Source organism: Rattus norvegicus, chromosome 10 (assembly GCF_021556685.1).
Source record: "Rattus norvegicus strain SHRSP/BbbUtx chromosome 10, alternate assembly SHRSP_T2T, whole genome shotgun sequence".
Classification (NCBI taxonomy): domain Eukaryota; kingdom Metazoa; phylum Chordata; class Mammalia; order Rodentia; family Muridae; genus Rattus; species Rattus norvegicus.
The window spans coordinates 47,721,275-47,733,332 of record NC_141543.1 but is presented as its reverse complement, the minus strand read 5'-3'; the positions used below and the strand labels follow the sequence as shown (position 1 = coordinate 47,733,332).

At 51.6% G+C, this 12,058-nt stretch overlaps 1 protein-coding gene across 10 annotated transcripts in view; it reads right to left on the bottom strand.

Annotated features, from left to right (window-relative positions):
• The window catches only part of Galnt10 (polypeptide N-acetylgalactosaminyltransferase 10), a 145,810-nt gene extending 141,103 nt beyond the window's left edge, over positions 1–4,707 (bottom strand). For 9 of the 10 annotated variants that reach the window (XM_087569571.1, XM_087569574.1, XM_087569573.1 and 6 more), the window contains 1 exon segment: positions 4,432–4,707. Coding sequence is in view for 4 of the 10 variants with exons in the window: in NM_130742.2 (NP_570098.1) it covers positions 4,432–4,590 (159 nt within the window). In the remaining 6 variants the exon portion in view is untranslated. 10 annotated transcript variants of the gene reach the window in all.
• Between the last annotated feature and the right edge of the window lie 7,351 nt (positions 4,708–12,058).

Here is a 12,058-nt window from a genome sequence, read left to right as displayed (position 1 = left end):
GGGTAGATGTGCAAAGCACAGATGCTACACTGTAAGGAGCAGTGAGTTACAACAAGGCCTCCTTCACCCCCAGGTGCCTTTTATACAGCAACAAAAGACATCCTGGATGCCATTTCTGAATAAGAGCTGGCTGTAGACAAGGTACAATTAGCAAGCTAGATGGTTATCTTTTAAATGGGCCTTTGCTTTCCCATCCCCGGTTCCATTATCTGTTATCTGTCACCAGAGCTAACACACACAAAGCTGCCTGAGAGAAGAAGCTGGAACCGGGGCAAAAACCTAAGTCGGGGCTTCAGGTAGACTCTAGACCTTCCTGAAACATACTTCCAAGCTCACGGACTCCTGGGATGTCAGAATGGGAAAAGCCACAACAAAACATCTATTTCCCACATCCCCCCTCCAAAAAGAAAAAGAAAAAAAAAAGAAAGAAAAAAGGAAACAAATCAAATGATGCCAGCAAGCCCATTGTGAGAAGCCTTGTTGATCAACAGTCTGAGGCCAAGTCTGGGGTTGGTGGTAAAGACGGATTAGCATTATCTGCCCTGGCCACCAGTGGGAAGGCACCATAAAGATATCCACTTGCCTCCTCCTTTCACAGGTGAGGAATACAAGGCACAGAGAGGTTAAACCGCTTCCCTGAGGTCGCAATGGGCTTAGAGCAAGAGAGAACCAAAGTCAGACCTCTCTCCCAGGCTTCTCGGTGTTCATCCTTGGCAGACAGCAAGCCCAGGAGGAGGAGGAGGAAGAGGGGGAGGAGGGGGAGAGGGAGGGGAGAGGGGAGGGGAGGGGGAGGGAGGAGGAGAAGGCAGAAGCAGATTTGCTCTGCTAAGTCAAGAACCCTTCCCCGGTGGCATCAGATTTCATCTGGCCAAGCTGACAGAGGCGTTATAAGCAGTCTAAAGGGTACCAGCTCCACCTTGGAAAAGTAAAGAAACCACCCCAGACCACATTTCCGTGGTACTTAACTTGCTGGCGTAAGGTTCTGCTACCAAGAAAACTGAAACGGGGCGGCGGGGGTGGGGGTTGGGGAGGGTGGTGGTGTTCTAAGAATAAAGTTCAGCTCTGACCCAACGAGAGAGAGCCCTGAGACTTAAAAATCATAAGACACCGGTATTCCATGATCCCACCAGTCTCTACCAAACAGATGCCATTACCCGGAGAAGCCATTTCTCACCAGAGTTCCTGGCTCTGAAGGAGGAGCTGGGCTTGGGATTCCTGCGGTGGGAATGTCAAAAGCAGCTCCCAAGCTCTGCAGGAGGAAAACCAACCCTAGAATCAAACCAAGATGTCAGGCTGTCTAGGGAGTGGGAAAGAGAAGGAAGCCCAAGTTAAAACAACAGCTTTCCTTGCTGAATCTTGCAACGTTCAGAAAAGCCAACTATGTGACCAGGGAGACTCCAAACATATGATGTGCACTTTATGAGCCGAATGTCCTGCCTCCTGGCTCCTGGCTCCAGGAGACAGCATCAGAGGATTGCTCAAACCCAGGTGTAATCTCACAGAAATCCCACCGGAACTCCTCATGGTAATAAAGTCCCAACAGGTGTTGCTCTAGAGCAAGGTCTCTCGGGTAGCTAAGGTTAGCCTTGAACTCCAATTCTCTTGCTGCCACCTCCTGAGTGCTGGAATTACAGACAGGCACCACGGGCTGGTTTATGTGGTGCTGAGGATTGGACACAGGCAAGCACTCGATCAATCCAGCTGCATTCCAGACCAGCACTTATTTCTACCAGAAAGATCACGGCCACGCTTGGAGTTAACTCAGCAGTGTCAGAGGGCTGACTGGTTCATCACTGTCTCAACCACTCTGGGTGCTGAAGACCGGCTCCCAGCTAGACACCTGACACAGAGGGGTGGGAGGAACCAGCTTCTTTCCCGGAGGCCAGCAGACATTCAGAGGAGGGACTGGAGGGCTCTGCATCTGCAGGAGAGTGGAGCACAAAAGGGGCTGTGTGGAAATTTGGCAGACTGTTCCAGAAAGGCAGCCCATGAATGCTGAATCCTATCGCACCTACCGGGGCCCATCCTTGGGAAACAGTTCCCTTCTGTGACCCCGGAGAAGCAAAGATAATCACACGGAAACCCTCCATACCTTTCACTATTTCTTCCTCCCTTCTATGCCATTTCAGAGAGGCAGACAAAAAAACCAGAGCATGTAAAGCCTCTCAGTATGGTCCAGGTAGCGCCTCCAAGAGGCACTCAGTAGCGCCTCTCTCTCTCTCTCTCTCTCTCTCTCTCTCTCTCTCTCTCTCTCTCTCTCTCCTCTCTCCTCTCTCCTCTCTCCTCTCTCCTCTCTCTCTCCTCAAAAGGTGGCCTTACTGCATCAATACCCTTTTGTACAGTTAGTAATTCACCATGAAAGCTAAGGCCAAACTGACAGTTAACCTTGACCTTCTTGCTACACATCTGGGTCTACAGAAAATGAAAATTAGGATGTCTCTTGCCTTCACAGCAGAATTCTCTCCGTGCAGAGGCAGAATGTCAAGGGCTATTTCAGAACTGCTCACAGCTATTCCACAGGAGAGTCTGACCTGGCTGGACACACCCCCCTCAGCCAGGGCTGTGCTCAGCAGAGCGTCCCAAGATAGGAGTGTTATAAGGGACTTCAGGAAAGGACACCGGGGTAGCCTGGTCCACTCTCCATTGGCACCTTGACAGCATTACAGAATGTTGGCATCAAATCCTACACATGGAGCAAGCTGGGCTCAGAGTGGGAGACCAGACTCATCAACGCTCGGCAAACTAACAGTTGAGCTAGGGAACACGAGTCTGGCCTCCCGACGCTGAGGCCACACGGGGCAGTAACAGAGGAAAGAGATTCCCCACAGGAAAACCCCACTCAGACAAAGAGTTTAAGGGAGAGGGCTCTAAACCGGCTTTCAGAATCTGAACCGGGGATTCGGAAATGGAGTTTCCCAACTTTCCAAGCATAGAGAGATAGATCCCCCAGACCTTCAGGATGATTTACAAATTGCCAGAGTGACAAGCCAAGTTTAAATTGATCAGCTCTGTAGCAAAGACTCTTCGTCCAGACCCAGAAGCCAGGATACCCAGATGGCAGCCCTAACAGTGGATGGGAAGGGGTTGGGGGGAGCATCAATCTCAAGAAGTCAGCCTCTTCCTTCAAGGCCAGCCAGCAGTCAGTCAAGGCTGACCCTGGCACACATCTGCTTACTTCCCATGGGACCGAGAAAATCCCGTAAGCAACTCTTAAATGTCCCACTGGAGGAATAATTCAAGCGTGCCCACATTTGCCAGGAGCTGGGACAGAGAAGTCAGGATGGTTGGAGGAAAGTGACAGAGCTCATCTATTCCAGGAGGCTGCTAGTCCACATGCACACGCACTCGTGCACGTACACACACACACACACACACACACACACACACACACACACACAACTTTAAAGAGGCAGTCTCTCAATGTTGTCTACAAAAAACATATCTCATTAGTACAAAGAAGGAAGGTTGGAGGTATTTTGTCCTGGGGGTACCTGACACCTGTGGCTCTGGGACATTTGGAAAGCCCTCTACCAGAGCTTCTAGACTAGTGTCAAAGGCAGCAAGTTCAATGACAGGCACTCGGTCCTTACTTGACCTCTTTTGGGGCATGGGTTCAGTATTCTCAAGAGAGGCACAGAATCTGACTAGGATAAAGACTGAGTGATGTGGGAGGTGGGGAGAGATGGGTCACCTGTTAAAGAGTCCTGGCTGGTCTTCCAGGTTAGATTCCCAGCAACCACATAGTGACTCAGAGCCATCTGTAACTCCACTTTCAGGGGACCCCCCATGCCCTCTTCTGACCTCAGTGAGCACCAGGCACGTGTGTGGTGCAGACATACATGTAAATAAGGCACATGAAGGAAGGAAGGAAAGAAAGAAAGAAGAGAGAGAGAAAGAAAGGGAGGGAGGGAAGGAGAAGAAGAAAAAACAAGAGAAGACAAGAGAAAAACAAGCAAGCTAGCTCCAGATGGGAGACTTAGAGGAGACCCAGGAGTGCCTTTGTAGATGGCAAACCAGGAAGAATCTGGTCTGACTCAAACACTAGAATCAGCAGGCGAGGGTGGGGGCCAGGAGCAGAGACTATCTGAAGAACAGCGACAAGAACGACCAGAATCTCCACTCCTACCTCAGAAGGAACAATCCTGGGTGGCACGGAGATCCTCCGAAAAAGGGAGCGCTGATGAGGACAGGAATAATAGACGGCAATAGGAGGAGTGGGGTAAACTAGGAAAAGGGCCTAGGGCTGAACACTGTTTTAGGCTGGAGTAAGAGCCTGGATAATAAATCTTTGACCTTCCCTAAGCCTCGATGTTGCCATCCCCAAAATGGGATGCCTCAGAGCAGACCCGAAGGATAGGCGGAACAAGGAACTACAGAGTGGAAACGAAGTGGGGAAAGAATGCTCCACACCCTCGGCCGCGGACCACTCACCTGTATCGCCTCCGGGGCCACCGCCGCCCCGGATCCCCCAGGACTGCCGTCGGGCTGCCGCTCGCGGTACAGAGCCCAGAGCCCCACGTTGGGCAGCAGGACAAGGGCCGCCAGAGCCAGCGCCACCGCCTGCAAGAGCCGCTTCTCTTTGCGCCTCATCGGGGCCGGTCCGCCCCGCCGCGCCCGCCCCCGGCTTTGCGCGTCCGCCCGTCCGCCCGGCGGCGGCAGCAGTTCGGCCAGCAGAAGCGGCCGCGGCGCCGGCCCCGCTCCAACTCCGCGGCACTTCCGCCGCTCGCCGGCGGGGGAGCAGGGCTCCTCCACTATGTCAGCGCCGTGGGGGTGCGCTCCAACCCCATCATCCCCTGGCTTCTCATTCCAGGTCTTGCACCTCGCCTTCCGCCAAAAGATCCATGGTTGAGCCCTAGGCGCCTCCATTCTTCAATCCTCCATTTACTTATAGAGCATCTCCATCCTCCAGGATGCAGGAGGGCCCCGGCTCCTGACTGCTACCCCCCCCGCGGGCTCCAATGGTGCGTCCTGCTTCTCCGCCGCTCCCCGCCTGCTGCAGCTTTGCCAAAGTCCCGGAGTTAGGGAGTTGGGCGCTCGCTGGGGCCGCGGGGCACGCGATCGGGGACGCCCCGGGGAACTCGCGCGGCTCTCTGCCAGCTCTCAGCTAGCTAGAGCCCCGGGGCTGCGCGGACACGCTACATCTACTGCGCTGGGAAGCTGCAGTCCACTCTTTTCCCCGTTCTGCCCCGGTACGTGCCAATCAGACCTGCCTTTGACCTGGTGACTCCGCGCAACCTGTATGCCGAGGGCACCTTGCTCATCGCTCAGTGGGCAGCCGGGTTTCTTTCCTCTTCTCCAAGCTGCAGAGTGCTGGATGCTCCGTCACTGGTCTGGGTTCTTTGCAAAACCATCAAGGAGGTGACCTGAGCCTCCTTGCGAGAGCTATTCTCATGCACATCCAAGCCAGTGAACTTGGACTGCCTTCCAGTCCCAAGTGTGCTTCTGGACACAGTGCCCAGAGCACGTTCCCGAAACCTCGTGTCCTTTCCTCTCTGGAATTGAAACCATCAGCGAGCGTCCACGGTGGGCCGGATACTGAGCCAGGAGTAAGGAGCAAGAAAAAGCAGAACTCGTACGGGGGGGGGGGGGGGGGTTGGGGGGAGGTAAGGAACTGAAGGCTCGGCTGTGCTTAGCAGAACCAGGGGAACTTGTCCAAAGAAGTCTGGCGTCTGAGATGCTGACCTGGGCTCCCATGAAGTCTATGGGCTCCTCCTCCAGGCGCTGAGTGCCTGTCTTTTAACAGTTTGCTCCCGGATGAACAAGGGCACCCCCCTCCTCTCCGCTTTCCTCTTCGCCAGCCTTCCTGCAGGCACATGCATTGGCTCTATCCTCTGCTTCTCCAGCGAAGCCACTGAGCCCTGTAGCTACTCCTATCCTGGGACTAGTGTCCTAAATTCTAGCCTTAGAGGTCTAACTCCAGACTGAGCAGTGATTTTTTTTTTTTTTCTGACATCACAGCTTCGGTCACGTCTCTGCAGAGTCCACAGACTCAGGTTATATTTCCCTAAGATCAAAAATGTCCCCCTCTGCCTGACCTTTCTTTGGCTCTGCTGCAAGCTTTGTATGTTGCTCCAAGTGCTGTTGGCCGTACAGATCCTTGCATCTAAAAATCAAAATAAACACACACGAAACCCATAACCTCTGTGTCAGGGGACACCTCTATGTCTAGGGAAATCACCACCTCTTCCTCCAAGTCTCCCAAACCCAGCCGCCTTGTCGTTCATCAGAACATGACAGGCTCTCCTACATCAGGACCTTTGTCCTAGATGTACCCTCTGACCATTCTGTTTATAACTCCGACCCTTACATCTTTTAGAAAAAATTTATAGGGACTGAGAAATGTCTCGGTGGTTAAGAGCACTTGTTGTTCTTCCAGAGGACATGGGTTCAGTTCCCCGGACCCATGTTTGGCGTCTAGCACCCACATGAGACAGCTCACAACTGCTTGTAATTTAGTTCCAGTGCATCCGATGTTCTCTTCTGGCCTGTGCATTTCCCCCGGAAGGAAGAGGGATGATGCATCTAAGACTCAGGGAATAAATTAGTCTCACAAGACTCAGGAAGTTTGAAAAGTTAAAAGATGTCAAGTTTCCTTCCAAAGTTACATAAGCTGTAATAATTCTGGGGAGAAAGGACCCTCAGGATCAACCATGCTGCCTTCAGGGTGTGCAAGGAGCTCCAGGGAACATAGGCTATCGTCTATACTGGTCTGGGCTTTTTAGTGACACCCCTGAAAATAGCCCAACTAGCCGGCTGGCTGACCCCCTAAGCTAGACTTGGGTGAAATAATTTCTTTGGTATGTTGTCAGTGTTCTATCTGTGACAGACATTTGCTCACATCTCCCCAGGAGAAGTCACACGCATGCCTACCCTATAGTTTGTTTATCCAGTCAGCTGTTGATGGCTCGGTCAACAAAGCACTGGCCTCACGAGCCTGAGGACCAAGCCATAGAACCCGATTAAAAAGCTAGGATTACAGAATTACATGGCTGGAATCCCAGTGATGGGGAAGGGGGATAGAGAGAGGTGGAGCCCTAGAAACTCTCTTGGACAGCTAAAGCAAAGGAAGAGGGGGAAGGAGGCTGGAGAGATGGCTCAGCAGTTAAGAGCACTGTCCGCTCTTCCAGAGGTTGTGGGATCAATTCTCAGCAACCACATGGTGGCTCACAACCATCTGTAATGGGATCCCATGCCCTCTTCTGGTGTGTCTGAAGAGAGTGACAGTGAACTCACATACATAAAATTAATAAATCTTTGAAAGAAAGAAGCAAAGAAGTGCTATGATGTATCTGTGAAATGAAGTCAAACTTGTCCCTGGACCTCCACATGCATGTGCGTGCACACACCTATAACCCCTGAGACTCCTTAGCTCAAATCCTAGGTTTATGCCATTTCTCATCCTCTCCCAGTTACCCTGGGTTTTGATAACTTACACACACAGCTGACAGCCTCACTTCTGGGCCTATCCACATTCGCTTTGTCAGCTTGACACAACCTACAGCCATCTGACAGGGGACCCTCAACTGAAGAAGTGCTTAAATCAGATTAGCGGGTGGGATTGTCTTGATTATTAATTAATGTGGGAGGGCCCAGGCTAAGAGTGATCTAGAGATCGAAGAAGCAGCCTTTTTCCATGGTCCCTGGCCCCAGCCCCTACAGCGAAAGACCCGGATGTATGAGCCAAATAACCCCCTCGCCCCGCCAAGCTGCTTTTGGTCAGTGTTTTATCACAGCAGCGGAAGGGAAACCAGACAATTTCTAGACTTTTCCTCTGAACCTTTGCAGGGTTCTCTTTAATTTCTCAGGAACCAGACCAGAGGCCCTACCTCTTGTGATGGCCTTCCTGGCCTCCATCTCAGAAATCGAATCTCCATTTGCTTGGTTTTCTTGAGAGCAGGTCTGAAGCTGGGCCTCTCTGTCAAGAACACAAACTCCAGGCATTTGGAAAAGCAGGGTTTCCTTGTCATCCAATCTCAGCCAACACATGCCCTGCCTTTACTGCTAACCAGGAAACCAGACCCCGTTCCTAGAGAGGACTTTGCGACAAGAACCCAAGGACCTTATAGTTTTATAGTTCACTGTCTCCCTACATCTTGTGAAGCACAGGACCCGACTAGGTGTCCTGCTCAGTAATTCCTGACTGGGTGAAGCATGCACTTAATGCCACTAGGGAAGAAATGCTCTCCTCCCCGTCTCCTTCCAGCTCCCTAGAGCATCCCACAGGAAATTGGATTTGAGCTTTCTCTCACGACTTAGCAAAGTCACTTGTTGATCAAAGCTCCGCAGCAGCAGCAGCAGCTCAATCTGCCCCCAGTGGGGACTCTGAGAAGCCAGCTTTAATCTGAAGTCTCTTTGATCACTTTCTACCATGTGGGAGGGATGGGCCCCGACAGGAGGAGGGCTCCCTGGACTTTATCCTATTCACAAAGAAAAGAATGCCACTTCCCCGGGGAAAACTGAGCTGGCCATGAACTGAAATCCACAGGAGCTGTTCCCTTCAGACCAAGTCACGTCATTAAGCCTGGAGAGGCTGTTAAATGAGATAGTGAACTCAAAGGACCAATGGCAGAGCCTGTCCAATGTGAGCATAGTAACTGTGGATGGAAAGAGCTCATCACCAACAGGAACATAGAAACAAAGTGTCCGCTGCAGGGCAAGTCAGACTGCTCTGGCTCGCACCTGCCCTCCACCTTGCCTGAAACCATCTACAGATACCTTCTTCCCGCTCCTCCCTTTCTGGCCCTGAGACCTGCATTTGCTCTTGATTCTGCCAGCTGATTACCAGATCTCCCATGTGGCTGTCGTTCCTCCATGGGGTCCCTGTGAGAACATGACCTCTTCACATCCGTGCTTTTGAAAATTCCCTCTTCCACACCCAGAACTCACTGCAGTTTCAACACAGCACACAGCCCTCTCGGCCACAGGGATATCTCCTCCTTCATCGTTGGAGGCTCTCAACAGAGTATCCACCTAGAGCAGGGGCAGACATCTTGCCTCCTTACACCCTGCGGCATCCTGGAGCCCGAGGAGAAACATGAATTCTGACACTTCAGAAGGGATTACATTCTGTGTCCTACCAGGGTCTCTCTTCCTCCTCCCCAGTCTCACCTCTCTTTGCATGTCTTTAAGGAGCTGGCTGGCACCTCATTGTTCTATCCTGTCACCAGTAACAGACAAAGCCACCCGAAGGAGAGGGTGTGACAGGTGGGAGTCTTTAGCCTGCAGCTCCAGCTGGGTGTCCTCCCCTTACCTTCAGAAGCCCTGTTGCAGAGCCAGGCTTGGTGAGGCCAAAGCTCTAGCAGAGGGACATGAAGTCCTTGAGGTATAGACGAGGTCAGTCTGTTTCAAACATTCTTTAATCTCATCAAGGCCTTGAGCAGATTCAACTTCTTATTTCTTACTCAGCTGGGCTTGGTACCTATCTGTAACCTCAGCACTGGGGAGTGGGAGGTAGGACAATTTGAAGTCCAAGGCCAGCCTGAACTATCCATGGAGGGACAGCCTGGACTTCACATGGAGGTGGGACCACATGAAATTCTCTCTCTCTCTCTCTCTCTCTCTCTCACACACACACACACACACACACACACACACACACACACACACACACACAGAAAAACAACCAAGTGGGGCTGGAGAGATAACTCACAGCATTTGCTGCTCTGGCAGAGGCTTCGGTTCTCAGCATCCATATAGCAATCCCCAGCAGTCCCAACCACCATCAGTAACTCCAGTTCCCTGGGATCTGACTCCCTCTTCTGTCTTCTGAGGGTGCCAGACAGGGTGTACATACAAACACGAAAGTGAAACACTTGTCCTAGTTTGTGTCTCCTTTGCTGTGGTAAGATGATGACCAAAAGCAACTTGGAAGGGAAGGGGGTTGCAGGTTACAGCCCATCCTCAAGGAGATGCAAGTCGGGAACCTGGAGGCAGGAGTTGAAGCAAGGATCAGGGAGGAGTGCTGCTCGTTGCCTGACTTTCCAGGCTGCTCGGCTTGCTTCCTTATATTACCCAAGACCGCCTGCCCGGGGAACTCGAGTTACAACAAAATGTGAGCCACCGTGTGGGTGCTGGGGACTGAACCCAGGGTCTTCTGCAACAACAACCAGTGCTCTCAATTGCTGAGCCATCTCTCCAGCTCCTAGTTATTTTTCTACCTTTGCACAAAGGAGGTGAAAGTTGAAGATGGGTGGTAGGGCGTGGAGCAGAGAGGTCTCTCTGGGTGTCTGAGTCTCCCTGGAGGGTAGATCTGTTCTGCAAACACCTCTGCACTGAGGAACTTGGAGGCTCTGAAGCTGTTGGCTGTATGCGGAGGGTCACCTGCACCCCAGGTCAGTAAATCGGGCTCTCTGGAGCTCTGATTAAACCATTCTCAGGCTACCATCTTCTTTCTATAGCAAGTTAGAGCCTAGACTGTTGAGATCCCCACCCTCAACTGCTGTATTAGCCAATCAGAACAACTTCTTTGGTTAAAGTGATTGTTCCGGGGTTGGGTGCCAGAACTTCTGGAAGTGACATCTGAATGGTGAGGTTCAGACCTGTGGAGGTACAAACTAGCCCCTGGGCCCTGGCTGCTTAAAGTGTTGGCTATGAGCCTGCTGTGGGGCGTGGACTGGATTGGATCCACCTTAGCTCCTGAGAAGTCACTGAGTACTTTAGGGAGGAGTGGAGACACATCTATCTATAGAAACCATGGTGGTGGCTCACACCTGTAATCCCAGGGCTTTGGAGGCAGAGGAGGGGGATTGTTTCGAATTTGAGCCCAGTCTCTGTTACTGACAGCCAGAACTTGGGGGAGGTGTCATATATTTGTTTGTTCTGAATAGACCAGATCCTGGCTACACACACACACACACACACACACACACACACACACACACACACACACACAGAGAGAGAGAGAGAGAGAGAGAGAGAGAGAGAGAGAGAGAGAGAATAGTGCCAGGATGTCTCAAATTGTTCTCTTGCTGTAAGTTTCTCCCTTCAACTGGCCACAGCTCTAGTCACCCTGCCCTATACACTCAAGCACTCAAGTCTTCCCCTCTAGGCTCTGGTCCCAGCCCCTCTTCTCCTCTGCAGGATCACTGATGGATAACACACATTTCCAGCCCTGGGGTACAATGCTTCCCTTGTGGTCACCTACCCCACCCCACCCCCCATTGTTCTGTTAAATTCGTCTCTAATTTATTGGCTTGACTTACCAAGACCCACAGTCAAGATGAGCCTCCTAAGAACATAGGAAATGGGAGTGGAGCCCACAACAAAAGACCCCCCACCGTCACCTGGTCCTCCACTCCACCCAACATCTTACAGGGGACCTAATAATGTTGACTTTATTGCCTAGTAAAATTTACATGTATCCCTAGCCTTCTGGGCCTGCTCTGTAGAACAGATTTCAGATGCCTGCAAGAGCCAATGATTAGGTACCAGCTGCATCTGGGGGCTTCAGGGATGCACCCTTCCTCTGTGGATTGGACTGGTCCAGATGGGAAGGTTGAGTTTGAGGTGCTTGGACTTTCTCAGAAATCAGAGTTCAGAGCTAGAGTCGCCAGTGTCTCACACTCAAATATGTCTCATGTTTATCTGCACTGACCCCTCCCAGGTTGGCTCTAGTAATTTAGATAGTTACTGGTGATGTTGAGAAGAAAATTTTGTCTCCTTGTTTTATCTTGTGCACAATGCCGTGGATTGGGGCATGCAACCCATAGGTTGAGAGCTGGTGCCCTATTTCCTGACCTCTACCCTCATAAGATAACATGTTCTGCCAAATAATTTTTGGAATATTCAGCAGTCACGTTCTTATGTGAATGAAACAAAGAAACAAAATGGGAAGGACATGACTGTTGTGGTGGCTTGACTAGGTACGGCCCCATAGACTCATGTGTTTGAATACGTAGCTTGGCCTATAGGGAAAGCCACCAGTAGGAGGTGTGGCCTTGTTGGAGTGGGTGTGTCCTTGTTGGAGTGGGTGTGTCACTGTGGGGGGAAGGCTCTGAGGTCTCCTATGCTCAAGTTACACCCAGTGTGGCAGACAGTCTCCTTCTGCTGCTGTGGCTCA